Here is a 15,005-nt window from a genome sequence, read left to right on the forward strand (position 1 = left end):
TTAAAGTACGCAGTTATTCAAATAGTCTATGTATGATATTTCCTGTTTCTTATGTTAATATGTATCTTAACTTTCACAAATGCTTGAACGTTCACCTTCAAGATATGATCTACAGAAAATTTTAAAAATGCTAGACTGAGTCAACGAGGTACGATAAAAAAATGAAGTTGAATGGCGCCAGTATCAACTACAGGCTTGTCAAATGACAAAAGGGACTGATAATCGATTATGGAACAAAATATCGATTGTTTGTGCCGGTTTGTTTATATTCGTTTGTAGCAGAAGAGCAGTAGCATATGTTGATGTTTACGTTAAATCTAGGGTTCGTCTTCTGAGGAAAAAATTCACAATTTTCTTCACTCTGTGGTTGAATTTACACTGTGAGTTCTCGCGAGTTAATGTTGTTTCGATTTTATTGGTGTTTTTGATTTTCATGATCATCTGTTCATTATTTAATCCGTACAACAACGTGCAGCTGGTGAGAAGATTACGATTAAATATCCGTGGAAAACATACACAATTAAAATTCACGAAAAGATTTCAGAGTACAAATACACGTGTAATTGTTCACATGTATGGATACGTTAGTTAGTTCACAATTCTTTTTATTAAGACTATGTATTCTCAGAATTAATTGGAAAATTTCTCCCAAGTTGTTATATTTTGTACATAGTTTCATGTTAATATATTTAAAAATTTTATGGCATATATCCAGTGTGCTGTATCGCATATCTAAGTGGTCGAACTTTTATAGTAATGAGCAGTTCACATACACATTGTGTCTGTGCTCAAATTTTCTTTCACTAAAAGTAGAAAGAATAAATACTTTAATTTCATCACCTCTTTGCTTTGAGGCTGACATTGTTCTATGCTGGTGTAGCTTGTATATGTCCAGCTGATTTCTTCTGCTACATAGACAATGTCTGTGCATTGAATGAGTTGACACGTAGGATATATCTTTGTGAGAGTATGCAAGCTGTTGTTTAGCTGCAAAAAATATTACTGATAGAGCAGAGATATAAATGTAGATATTCTATTCTGTGTTTGTTGTTCCAGTATTTCCTTATTCATTCATATTTGCCGTATCATCACAGCTTTGATTATCTACCACCGTGCCCTGAAATAAGGGGCAGCCTACCAAGATCCTTCCCACCCCCTACTGCAATGTCCTAAACATCCTAGTCCATCCCTATGCCACTCTCAGTCCCGAGCACTTGCCACACGGATTATATCCCTGTGGAAGATCAAGGTGCTTCATCAAATCCACCCAACCAACACTTTCTATTCCAGTTCTCTCACAGGTTCGTTCTACCCCATCATAGGCCAGGCCATCTGTGAAAGCAGCCATGTCATATACCAGATCTGCAGTAGTCATTACACAACTTTCTGTATTGGTATGACCACCAACCAGCTGTCCACCAGAATGGACAGCCACTGTCAAATTGTGGACAAGAGCAAAGTAGATCATACTGTGGCCCGCAGCTGAACGTAACATGCTTGATTTCAGTGGGTGTGTCACTACCCAATCCATCTGGTTCAAAATGGCTCTGAGCACTATGGGACTTTAACTGCTGTGGTCATCAGTCCCCTAGAACTTAGAACTACTTAAACCTAATAACCTAAGGACATCACACACATCCATGCCCGAGGCAGGATTCGAACCTGCGACTGGAGCTGTCGCGCGGTTCCAGACAGTAGCACCTAGAACCGCTCAGCCCCTCCAATCCATCTGGATTATCCCCTCCACCATCAGATTTTCTGAACTGTGCAGTTAGGAGTTATCTTTAAAATACATTCTCTGCTCCTGAAATTGTCCCAGCCTCATCCTACAGTAACCTACTGTCTGCAGGCTGTCTACCTAACGGTTTCCATCTCGTGTGTCCTGTCACCTCCTACCCATTCTGGTTTCCCTCCCTCTTTGTGTGCTGCCCTTAGCCAACACACTCACCCATCTCTCTAGCCTTTTGTTGCTCCTCTCCTTTCTTACAAAATGTCTGTTAACCCACCAGTCATAGACGTAAACAATACTCTTGTGGATCACCAGAGCTACTTTTATTCTATGTAATTAATTCAATGATTCTCTCTTTTAAAGAAATGATTTGGTGACAAGATTATATATATTGAGTAACAAAATGTTAATGAAATAGTCACTACAGTAGCAAGTATGCTTAAAATTTTAGTGTTTGTAGTAGCATCATGTAATTCTGGCAGTCTCAATATGTTGCAGTGTCAGGAGACACTTTTTTGTCATGAAAAGATTGAATTATTTTATTATATCTTCTCAGGAAACTAGAACAACATGATACCTCAAGAATTTCAAGTTGTCTTGCTTGCTGGGGGTAAAGGTTCTCGGATGACTGAGCTCACAGCCAGCAAACCTAAATGCCTTTTACCAATTGGCAATCGGCCTATGATATATTACCCACTGCGCATGCTAGAGAAAGCTGGTTTTAAAGGTAATGTATGTTTTCATACTTTCGCACTGTCAAATAACCATGAGGTTGAGGAAAAATCAACATCAGTTATCCATATGTTATCATTAATCATTAGTTGCAGCAGATACATTTTACTTTGGTTCACCAAGGTAAAGCTAATCGTCTTTCACGTAATATGTACACTATGCAGACAGTGTTACTTTTTTTAAGCTGCAGACCACAGTTGATTAAAATTAGTAAACATGCAGTAGATGCATTATTTCATGCTCATCAAACAAGTCTTGGAAATTACCTTCGAAAGACAAAATTAATAGTAAAGAAAAAAATGTTCCTGCTTTTGGAACGATTAGTTTTTTTTTTCTCAGTGAGGTAACGGGGAAAGGTTGGGGAATGTTAAAAAGGAGGGACAGGTCACTAAGGCCCCAAGAAAAGAGTCACACCTGTTGTGAACACGAGGGGACATAGGAGGTCAAAGATTGTGTATTGGTAAGCACTGTACCAGCTTCAGTCTGGAGATGATAACAACAAATTGAAGAATAAAGATGGATAGAGGAAGAGAAATAAATACTGACATGGGGGGGGGGGGGTTGTAGATAAGACAGGAATTACAAAAACAACTGATTAAATAAATATAAAATAGTAATAATAATAAAAGGAATGAGAGGATTGGATATTGACGGAGGTTTAACTCCAAGAGTGTAGCAGGCTATGAGGATATGTTGAAAAGCACATTTCCGTCATTGGAGTTGAGGGAAACTAGTATTGGGAGGGAGCATCCAAACAGTCCATCAGTATAGGAGGCATAGAGGTGTTTTTTGTCATGCTGCATAGAATTAACAACAATTGGGTACTGGATGTCTATAAAACCAACGTATTTCTGTGTCCATTCATATGCTTAATCAGTTATTGTAGTATTTACCAATGGTGGGACTGAAGTAAGTGTTTGTGGGTAGGTCCATGAGGCAGGTTGGGAGAAATTGCAAAGTTGAGAACCTAGGGTTAGGGATAATAGACTGGGAATTTCATATGGTTTGAAGAGGATAATATAGAGGTTAGGAAGGCAAAAGAAGGCTACAGTGAATGGTGTGGGGAGAATATCAAAGAGAGAGCATCTTATTTCAGAGCATTATAATTCATTGTCACAGCAGAGTAATATATTGAGACATTTAAGGTCTGGGTGGTACTGTGTGACCAATGGGGGATGGCGCTTCTGACTTTTTTGAAAGTGGAACTATGTTTCTGAGATAATGAGAGGAGTTTGCTTCCCTGGAGATCTGGATATAGACAAGGTGTGTGGGATAGCTTTATGAAAAGAAAACATGGCAAATGTAGATGGTGTAGATGCTAAGTGGCTTGGTGGTGGAGCAGTTGTGTTTGCCTTGGTGCATATGCTTAGGAAAGGAAGTGTTTGATGTGAAAGGAATCATAGCTGTCAGAGTGGAGAGTTGTTTATTGGTCGGCTATATATGAAATGACTGGAAGTGGACATAGAAATGGAGCTGATGATAAGAGGGTTTTAACAAAAGTCAGATTCCTCATCATTTCTTTCACCTGAAGGTTGGTATGAACCATAAAACCACACCCATCTATGTACCTCATATGTATAAATCATTAAGAAACACAAATGTTTACTGTACATTTAATGTCTTAGTAAGTGGTTATATAGAGTTTTGGTGAAGTGGTAGGTTCTGCCAATATTCAATATTATTGTTATTTATTTTTCATTCTTTACTTAACATTGTATTGTAGCTGATCTGTGGGAATTTTTCAGAGGTTATTATTGTGGTGCTAGAAACTGTGCGGCAGGAAGTCCAGACAGCAGTAGATCAGTGCGGTTTGAAGATCCACCTTGATTGGGTGGGAATACCAGCTAATGAAGACTGGGGCACTGCTGAATCTTTGCGACATGTTAGTGAGAAGGTGAAGGTAAGCCACATTGCAGTAAAATAAAAATTTACTTTTGCTATAATTCTATTTCGCCAGTTTCAGTGCCATGAAGCTTGTGGCACAGTGATGAGACATTTGACTTGCCAGGATGGCACTTCAGATCCCCATCCAACCATACGAATTTTCCGTACTTTCCCAAAATCACTTAATGCAAAAGTCAGGATGATCCCAGCTGATTTCCATCCCCACCATTCCCCAATCTGAACTAGTGTTCCATCTCTAATGATCTCATCATTGGCAGGTTATTAAATTGTAATCATCCTTTTTTTCCAGACAGAAACTGCAACTGTATTATTTTTGCTCACTGCAGTTGTGGCGTATCAAACATATATTGATGAACCAAAATGTTATGATCACTGCCCACCATGAGATTGAATCCAGAGGGTGGTGTTGCAGTCACATGGCACACTAAGGTCGTATCGGGATACGCCCTCATTCTGGCGAATGGTTGCTCATAACATGCGTTGTGCTGCACATTTAGGCCAGTGGGAACATTGTTGTGCTGTGGCGGCATCTTCTTGCAGGATAACTGTCCATGCTGCAATACCAGAACCATGCTACAATGATTTGAGAACCATTCATGTGAACTGAAGTTGATGTCTTTGCTTGCCAAATCTGCCAAATCCCAGTGGAAAACACCCAGAACGCCAATTGTGTTACCTGAGTGTTAACATCTGGTATCACATACCTCAGGAAACTTACCAAGGATTGGTTGAATCCATGCCAGGCAGATTCTCTGCTGTATTGCTTTCCAAAATGTCAATCAACATGCCATTACACAAGTAGTTTTATTTGGCTGCTCTGTATATGTAATTGTGCCAATGTAATGTTTCTTGAGAAAGAATAACCAGGCATGATCACAAACCTTGTGACAGCAAAAAGTTAAATGGCAACGATGTAGAGATGAAGATGGAAAAGAAAATAAAGCCTTTTGTGATAGGAAAGTAGGGTACACATACAAGATCCATTTTGAACACTTGTCTTAGTAATCCAGCTACCACCATTACACCAGTCCTGTCATTTGCCATGCTTGTCCAGAGGGAAGGTAACTTGTGAAAAATGCATCTCATTTATCAACTGCTATGTATCTACATCTACATGGTTACTCTGTAATTTACACTTAACTGCCTGGCAGAAGGCTCATCGAACCATTTCTTACTACTTCTCTACCATTCCACTCTTGAGTGGCGCGTGGGAAAAAGGAACACCTAAATCTTTCCTTCGAGCTCTGATTTCTCTCATTTTATTATGATGATCATTTCTCCCTATGTAGGTGGGTGTCAACAAAATATTTTCGCATTTGGAAGAGAAAGTTGGTGATTGAAATTTTGTAAATAGATCTTGCCACAAAGAAAACTGCCTTTGTTTCAGTGACTGCCACCCCAACTTGCGTATCATATCAGTCACACTCTCACCCCTATTGCGCAATAACATGAAATGAGCTGCCCTTCTTTGCACTTTTTCGATGTCCTCCGTCAATCCTACCTGGTAAGGATCCCGTATCACCCAGCAATATTCCAGCGGAGGACAAGTGTAATGTAGGCTGTCTCTTTAGTGGGTCTGTCATATCTTCTAAATGTTCTGCCAACAAAGCACAGTCTTTGTTTCACCTTCCCCACAATATTATCTACATGGTCTTTCCAGTTTAAGTTGCTCGTAATTGTAATGTAAGGTATTTAGTTAAATTGACAGCCCTTAGATTTGTGCAATTTATCGTATACCCAAAATTTATCAGATTTCTTTTAGTACCTACATGGATGAGCTCGCACTTTTCTTTGTGTAGTGCCAATTGCCACTTTTCGCATCATACAGAAATTCTTTCTAGATCATTTTATAATTGGATTTGATCATCTGATGATTGTACTAGATGGTAAATTACAGTGTCATCTGTAAACAATCTAAGGGGGCTGCTCAGATTATCACCTAGATCATTTATGTAAATCAGAAACAGCAGAGGGCCCTACACACTACCTTGCGGAATGCCAGATATCACTTCTGTTCTACTCGATGATTTACCATCTATCACTATGAACTCTGACCTCTCTGAGAGGAAATCACGAATCCAATCACACAACTGAGACGATACTCCATATGCACGCAATTTGATTAATAGTTGCTTGTGAGGAACGGTATCAAAAGTCTTCTGGAAATCTAGTAATATGGAATCGATCTGAGATCCCTTGTCAACAGCACTCCATTACTTCATGGGAATAAAGAGCTAGCTGTGTTACACAAGAACAATATTTTCTGAATCCATGTTGATTATGTATCAATAAGTCATTTTCTTCAAGGTGGTTCATAATGTTTGAGTACAGTATATGCTCCCAAATCCTACTGCAAATTGAGGTCAATGATATGGGTCTCTAATTCAGTGGGTTATTCCTATTTCTGTTCTTGAATATTAGTGTGACCTGTGCTGCCTTCCATCAAGTGAGGGGTTGTATATGATTGCAGCCACTGTGCATCTTTGTATGTGAGCATGATGATTATCAAAACTGGTCACATGGTTTAAATGTTGTTATCACACTGTACCAATGACACTGTCCACTGTCTAGCACCTGTTTACAAAGCAGGTTGCACAACTCAGTGGAACATGCTGAAACTGTTTCAAAGATTGTTTCATCTATGTTGTAGCACTGCTTCCCCTCACCCCACCCCATTTTCTTGTCCAGCTCACAACCATGGTGCAGGAAGGAACTGAGCCATCAACACATCCCAGAGTAATGCTGCACTTAATGGCCCTGTTCTCTATTAGACCCTGTCCACATACTAAGTGAGGTAGCACAGTATTTAAGGAATAAGACTTGCACATGTAATGAGCAGCATTAAAATCCCTATCAAATTTTATGATTTCTGTGGTTCTGTAAATCAAGGAAGTCAATTGTTGGGATTGTTCCTTTGAAAATGACCCTGTCGATTTCCTTCGGTATCCTTGTCTAACAATCTGAACTTGTTCTCCGTCTGTATTGAACTTGTCATTGATGGAACATTGCATGCTGATCTTTTTCATTCCTATCTTGTCATCTGTGTCTGCCACATTTTCATTCCTCTCGTATTTTATTTGACTTTATTTTTATTGTTGCCTTGCCACATACTTAAAATTTTGATAACAAAACTGGGTAGAAGGGGGTGAGAGTACAATTCTGAAAACCCATCTCATCCTGTGAAGAATTGCACATGAAAAGAAGTGCTGAAAACAAAGCATTTTGGAAGATATCATGAAAAATGGAAAAATCAATTCTGTGCTCTGCAGTAAATTGCTTGTAGGTATGTCTTTCAACCATGACTTTGAGAGCAGCATCTGTTATAGCGTTGATATCTATGAATACATAAATTAATATACATTATTTTTTGTTTGTCAGCTGCTTTGAGAAAAGTTAATCTATTTAATTGCTTGGTGTAAAAACCCTGTCAGTGACTATTTGTCCTACACACTTTAAGTACAGCAGAAATTCAACTACTTAAGTATAATAAAAGAAAATATTCCATGAAAAATAAAAGAATTGTTACAACTAAGTTGCTTCATTTTTAATCTGTTCTCATTTTCTTGTTGCAGTCAGACATCATTGTCATGAGCTCTGATCTGGTCACAGACTTCAACATTGAGAATGTGCTGGATGTTTTTAGAAAACATCAGGCTTCTATTGCCAGTGTCTTTTTCCAGTCACCTCCCGATGTTGGAGCACTACAGACTGGTCCGAAACAGAAATACAGGCCAGGTATATGACACTTGTATCTATAACAGCAAGGCACTGAAGGAGCCTGTTCACTCTTTTGGAGTCCCTGGAATGAATGTCAGTCATTAAGCAATGTGATGTGGTATAGTAGAGTAATATTAAAGAAAAAAGTGATCTAGCAGCTTGCTTTTATGTGTAAAGAGTCATGTAGTTCCCACATTTCTCCTTTGTGCATATTTAAAGATTATGCACCTCACAATATTGTGATGCATGTGCAGATATCTCAAGCATCGTAAAGTTTTATATGTTGACTTGTGAGAGAACTGATACTTTCGCTTGTCCTATCTGGTGGCACACGGCCAATTAGAGACATAATTCTTTTGAGTGTTGTCACAATGAAGTTAAATCTTTGGACAAAATGGGTAAGACAGCAGGTTCTTCATTTGTTATAATTAATATAAACATTTATTTCCAGCTTAATATAATTGCTGTCCCAGATAAGACCTGATTTAATTATAATATGTTATTTCTGTAATTATTCTCAATGACCATGAATTTCTTTTAATAATTTATATCTTTGAAGAGAAGGGATTGTAATGAAATGTGTACACATTGTTTTATATTATAACACATTTTTACTTTTAACACTCAGAATTATACACATGCCTTTTTCTAAGCTGAGAATTCTCTTCGAACAACTAAAACTGAGTGGTATTTTACAATGGTTGTTTTAACAGTGCATGCAAAGAGTTCATTAGATTTTGTAAATAAACATGATGAGCATCCACCATTATCTGAAATGTCTGCAGTGTTCTTACACCATCAGCTTTGCAGCAGTTGATGTCATTACGCTCACCTGAAAATGTGCTAGGGGAAGGATGTGTTACAATCTTTGTTTCTTACATCTACCTAATGCTCTGAAAGCCGCTATACAGTGCATGATAGAGGGTAGCCTCCACCACTGTTAGTCATTCTCTTTCCTGTTCCATTTGCAAATGGAGTGAGGAAAAACAACATGTCAGTATGCTTCCATATGAGCTATAATTTCTCTTATCTTGTCTTCACAGTGACAGTCTGACACAAGTGCCAGTTCTCTAGATTTACTCAGTAGTGTTTCAAGAAAAGAACATCTTCTTCCCTTCAGGAATTCCCACTGGAGTCCACAGATCATTCCGTTAAACTTGCATGTTCATTGAACCTGTCAGTAACAAATCGAGCAGCATGCTTCTGAAGTGCTTCGATATCTTTTTAATTGGACCTGGTGGTGATCCCGAACATTCAAGCAGTGCCCAAGAATGGGTTGTGCAAGTGTTCTGTACACAGTATCCTTTGTAGATTCACTAAATTTTCCTTGAATTCTCCCAAAAGTCCACCATTTCCTTTCCCTGCAACTGACTTTCATGTGCACACTCACTTTCAGCATTATGTCTGTATGTTTAATTGACGTGATTGTGTCAAGAAACACAGCACTAATACTGAATTTGAGCGTTACGAGATTGTTTTTCCTACTCATCTTCATTACCTTACATTTTTTTACATTTAGGGCAAGCTGTCATTCATCACACAAAACAGAAATTCTATCCAAGTCATCCTGTATCCTCCTACAGTGACTCTAAGACTACACTTTCCTAAACACTACAGCATCATTGAAAAATACTCGCAGAGGACTGCTCACCCCATCAGTTGGGTCATTTATGTTTGATTGTCCCTGTAGCACTCCTGAAAATACCTTTGTCTCCATTTAACATGTGCTCTCCAGGACAGTGTACTGAGTTCTATTAATGAAAAATTCTTTGTGGCCTCACATATTTGAGAACCTGTTCCAGATATTTGGACCTTTGTTAACATTCAGCAGAGTGTCACTATGTTAAATACATTTTGGAAATATAGGAATATGGAATCTGCCTGTTGTCCTCCATTCATGGTTCATAGGATATTGCTTGAGAAAAGAGTAAGCTGGGTTTTGTGGGAGCGATGCTTTCTAAGTACTTGTTGATGTCTGGATAGAAGCTTTTCCCTTTCAAGGAAATTTATTATATTCAAATTTATAATATGCTAAAGCATTCTGCAGAAAATCAAGATTAAGAATTTTATTTTTTAATTTTTCTGGTCTGGTCTTTTGCCGCTCACTTTCTTCCATCTCTGCGGGCCTTCCCAATGAACAAGGGGGAAAAAACTCTTATAAAATCTACCATTCAGCAATTGCTTCAGTATCTGCTTTTATAGTAAGCAAATGAGACAGTGTATTTTGGCTTCAGTTTGTTATAACTCTTGAGATACAGAACACCATAATAGTACAGTGTGTCCCACTCAAACCTCCCTGATCTCTTGTCCGCCGCTCGTGGTCTCGCGGTAGCGTTCTCGCTTCCCGAGCACGGGGTCCCGGGTTCGATTTCCGGCGGGGTCAGGCATTTTCACCTGCCTCGAGATGACTGGGTGTTTGTGTTGTCCTCATCATTTCATCATCATCCAGGAAAGTGGCGAAATTGGACTGAGCAAAAGATTGGGTAATTGTACGGGCGCTGATAACCACGCAGTTGAGCGCCCCACAAACCAAACATCATCATCTCTCCCTGATCTCAAAGACCCAGGAAAAAAGCCACAGTAAATATGCCAATGAAAAATGCACCACACCGTAGAGCATCTCAAAGAATTTATATTCCCATGTCAGAAGTGCCAAGTATCATCGCCAGAGTGCAGTATGGTCGCATGAAGTGAAAATAGCGACTCCATAGCAGCGCGAGCAAGCAGTAGTGTGGTTTGCAGAAACAAAATCGCCGATTACTGTTCAAAGAAATTATCGCCGTGTATATGAATGTGATCCAGCTGGTGTGAAAACAATTAAGGAATGTTATAGGAAATTTCTGGCAACAGAAAATATTCTGGAAAATTCTGGCAGTGCACGTTATGGAGTTTCAGAAGAGACGATGGAGGACATCAGACATCAGAAGCCCACGTAAGTCAATTCGTCAAGCATCTAGGCAACTTGATGTACCTCGATCAACATTGCATTGTGTAGTCCACCAGCGTCTTCGTATGTGTGCTTACGAAGTGCAAATTCTGCAACATCTGATGCCAAACGACAAACTATGCTGACAACAATTTGCTGCAGATATGCTGCAGCGTATTGATATGGATGTCGGCTTCCTGGAAAGATGTTTATTCTCAGATGAGGCAACATTTCATCGATCAGGAAGCGTTAATAGGCATAATGTTTGGATTTGGGGTTTGCAATATCCGCACATTGTCATTGAACATGTTCGTGATAGCCCTAAACTAAATACCTGGTGCAGGCTAATGCACGACAGGATTGTTGAATGTTTCAGAACACTTCCTGTTGCCAGAAACTTCCTATACCATTCCTTAATTGTTTTCACATCAAGTGGATCACATTCATACACACAACGATAATTTCTTTGCACAGTAATCGGCAATTATGTTTCTGCAAATCACACTACTGCTTGTGCATGTTGCTGTGGAGTCGCCTTTTTCACTTCATGCGACCATGCTGCACTCTGGTGACGATGCTTGGCACTTCTGACATGGGAATATAAATTCTTTGAGATGCTCTACGATGTGGTGCATTTTTCACTGTCATGTCTACCGTGATTTTTTTATTTTTTCCCTTTTTCCCCCCCCTTTTTTTTTCCTCCTTGGGTCTTTGAAATCAGGGAGGTTTGAGTGGGACACCCTGTATTATCAGGACTGAACATCCTGCCATGTTCTCAAACATTAACAATGGCATTGTACTCTGGTATTTTGTTTAACAGTACAGAATTTGTATAGTGTCATGCATTGTATAAGTTTACTGATGATGTTTGTATCCAGAAGGAATTGTTTCAGACTTGATAGGGAAATCTTTTGTTAATCTATCATTACGCTGCTCTGCAGTGGAGATAATGGGATAATGGACGAGTGCACCTCCATGTTTTTTATTTCTGTACTGGAATAGGCCATGACAAGGAGTGCTGGTGTGTAGGGAAAAGAGATCCAAAGTCATTGAATAGTGTCATATGACAGTTTGCAGTTTGTGTATGTTACTTGCTACAAAACTGAGACAGTTTTTTGAACATTTTTTTCTGTAGAGGTAGAAAGTGGGAGAGAGAAGGGGGGGAGAGAGAGAGAGAGAGAGAGAGAGAGAGAGAGAGAGAGAGAAGGGGAGGGAATGAAACTTCCCCTTCATAGTTGTGCTAACCAAATATGAAGAAGATGCCAACCAAATAACTCTGTGTATCGAAAAACTACACACTTTGACACATATCAAAATGAAAGCTGTATGTTAGAAACATGTTCATGTCACACCAGTGATCGTGTTGGAAATCATAGGAAGCTAAGATAACAACATAACCATGAAGATTTTATCCACCAGATCAATCAAGAAAAATTAGACACCCATTTAACATGCTTTATAATTTCATAATATTTTCTTGGCTAGTAGCTCTCCACTAGATGAATACATGCTGTTTCACCCAGGTGCGTGCTGGAAAAATTTATTAATGGAATTGACAGAAAACTCAGTACACATACTTGCTTAAGTAATGATGTATGCGTTATGCTGACAAAAATGCAAAAAAATATTAATGAAGTAACAAAGCTTTGAGCCTTCATGGAAAATTTACTCTATACGGATCTAAGAAGGAAGAGGTAGGGCAAAGTGTTTGTACGGTTAGGAAAAACAGTAAAGATAAGAAGTGACAAATTACTCAAACCTGCATATAAACAAGTTGTTTGACCAAAGAAATGAAGAGAGGCAAGCACATCCATGCAGCTGAGACATTTTGTAGTGGGTAAACACATGAGCCAGAAATTAGATGTGAGCACATACACACTACTGCATTCTCCTGGCATTGCACCCAGAACGAGATGAAACTTTTACTTAGATGTATGGAGGGGATAAGGACTTAGGATTGGAAAAATATAGGAATACTGTGCCAGAGAAAGCTAATCCCAGTTATGAGCTGAGGTAATTGTGTGTGGTTCATGGAGACTGAAAAAAGGCATATATTATTTTTTGTTTCCTTTTTGTGTCAAGTTCTTTAAACTGGTGTCCACATTTATTTATTTTTCTGTCTGCTGTTTTCTTGTAATTTGCTGTTTGGGTTTAAAATAGGTTGCATGTTACACATAATGTTGTGTATATGAATATAAAGCATCATACATTAACATAAAATTCAAAATGTGTTTGTGTATCTCAGCATTATATTGTCTGGGGAGGTAAATGAAATCTGTAAGAGGGAAGAGGAAATGGCAGAGAGGGATTAGCAGTTACATGGTAAGAGGGAATAAAAAGATCTACAGATTACTCTGTGGCCACGTGGCTTGTAAGAACAGTATGAACTCAAAAACCACTGACGAAATTTCTGAAAATGTTGTCCCCTGCAGGTCCGGGGATTAGAATAGGCCTGAGGTATGACTGCCTGTTGTAAGAGGCAACTAAAAGGAGTCTCAAATGTTTCAGCTTTCTGTGATGGTCCCCTGTAGGGTTTGACCTCCATTCTCCAAAATTTTTCTGAAGAGCGAGCCACTTCGGGAAGGGCGTCTTACATGGTGCATCATGTCCATTGTGCAGTGAGATCTTTAGCATACTTTATCATCTTGAATTTGCAGTTCCACTCAGTCTCCAGCTGTTTGACAAAGAATCCTTCCAGGGTGCAATTTCCTCCATCCACTGTGTAGTGTCATTTTGTATGACGACGATGATGATGGACTTCTTTGCGCCTCATATCCAGCATGGTAGCCACCTCATATCCTGCACGGTAGCCAGTCCGTTGTGGTGGGACCGCCATGTACCCTATGGTTGTAGCCCCCTGACTGCACAGGGATTGCTCTGCTGATGCCTGTGGCATTAATTCCCCATGTATGCCAAGAAGTAGATGCACATCTACCTGGGGCATCGGGACTCCCAGCAGTGGCCATCCTGCCAGGTGGCCTTTGCTGAGTTTGGATGGCGCCTGTAGGAAGAGCCCCTGGTCAGAGTGGGTGGCATAGGACAGATGACACGCCATGAAGCAAACGATGTCATCTCTTGCTGGTGGTCAAACACCAGCAGTCTTTAAGCGTTCCAAGGTCTCAATTTAATGCAAAGAAGTATGATCCCAAATTGTTCCCCTTCCTGGCCACACCATGATAGGAATGCCAGGCTAAAGGTGGAAGCGAACCTTATTCGCCCCAGTACCTCGTATGTACAAGAGCTGACGGAGAATCCTTCATGTTGATGAAGTCTCAGTTTTTAGAGGATAGGTCTGGGGAGGTGGAGCGATTGTCCAAAATGCGATCTGGGTCAGTCTTGACAAAAACAGCACCCTCTGCCCAGTCATGGGCATTACTCACTTGTGACAAGCTGGGGGATGTTTCTGTTTCCATCATGGCCCATAAGAGCTTAAATAAGGTCCAGAGTATTATATTTCACAGGGACCTTCTTTTGCAGTCAGATGACTACCTGCACGCCAGCCTATAGTGAAGAGGGGTATTATATTTCATGGGGAGCTTCTTTTGCAGTCAGATGACTACCTGTGCGCCAGCTTAGAGTGGACAGATGTTAATTTCGTCTGGCACGTCCATAGGGGTTTGAAGGATAATCATATGCCCACTGGATGCCTTCATCTTGGCCTTTTAGGGTGATACATTACCCAGTGATGGTATACTGCTGTAATGTAAAGCCATATATCCCTCCCCTGATGCTGTGCTTTAAGTGCTAGAAGTTCAGGCATATGTGTTCCTGCTGTACTTCCAGTGTCATATATTGCAGTTGGTGATGTCCATCACATCCCGGTACTCCATGTGTCCCGTCTCCCATCTGTGTCAGCTGTAGTGAGCAACATTCCACTTGCTCACTGGACTACAGGATTCTACAGAAAGAAAGAAAAATCATGGAATACAAGACCCTGGACCAACTAACCTACACTGAGGCTAAGAGGAAATTTGAAGGGCTACATCTTGTGCGCAT

General features: G+C 39.8%; 1 protein-coding gene across 2 annotated transcripts in view; it reads left to right on the forward strand.

Annotated features, from left to right (window-relative positions):
- Window positions 1-245: 245 nt before the first annotated feature.
- The window catches only part of LOC126100832 (translation initiation factor eIF-2B subunit gamma), a 60,010-nt gene continuing 45,250 nt past the window's right edge, over window positions 246-15,005 (forward strand). The window contains exons 1-4 of one of the 2 annotated variants that reach the window (XM_049911485.1): window positions 246-478; window positions 2,286-2,456; window positions 4,207-4,361; window positions 7,939-8,101. In XM_049911485.1, the coding sequence (XP_049767442.1) occupies window positions 2,300-2,456; window positions 4,207-4,361; window positions 7,939-8,101 (475 nt within the window). In that variant the 5' untranslated portion in view covers window positions 246-478; window positions 2,286-2,299. The remainder of the gene's footprint in view (window positions 479-2,285; window positions 2,457-4,206; window positions 4,362-7,938; window positions 8,102-15,005) is intronic. The other variant, XM_049911484.1, reaches the window with a different exon arrangement.

Source organism: Schistocerca cancellata, chromosome 9 (genome assembly GCF_023864275.1).
Source record: "Schistocerca cancellata isolate TAMUIC-IGC-003103 chromosome 9, iqSchCanc2.1, whole genome shotgun sequence".
In the NCBI taxonomy this organism is placed as follows: domain Eukaryota; kingdom Metazoa; phylum Arthropoda; class Insecta; order Orthoptera; family Acrididae; genus Schistocerca; species Schistocerca cancellata.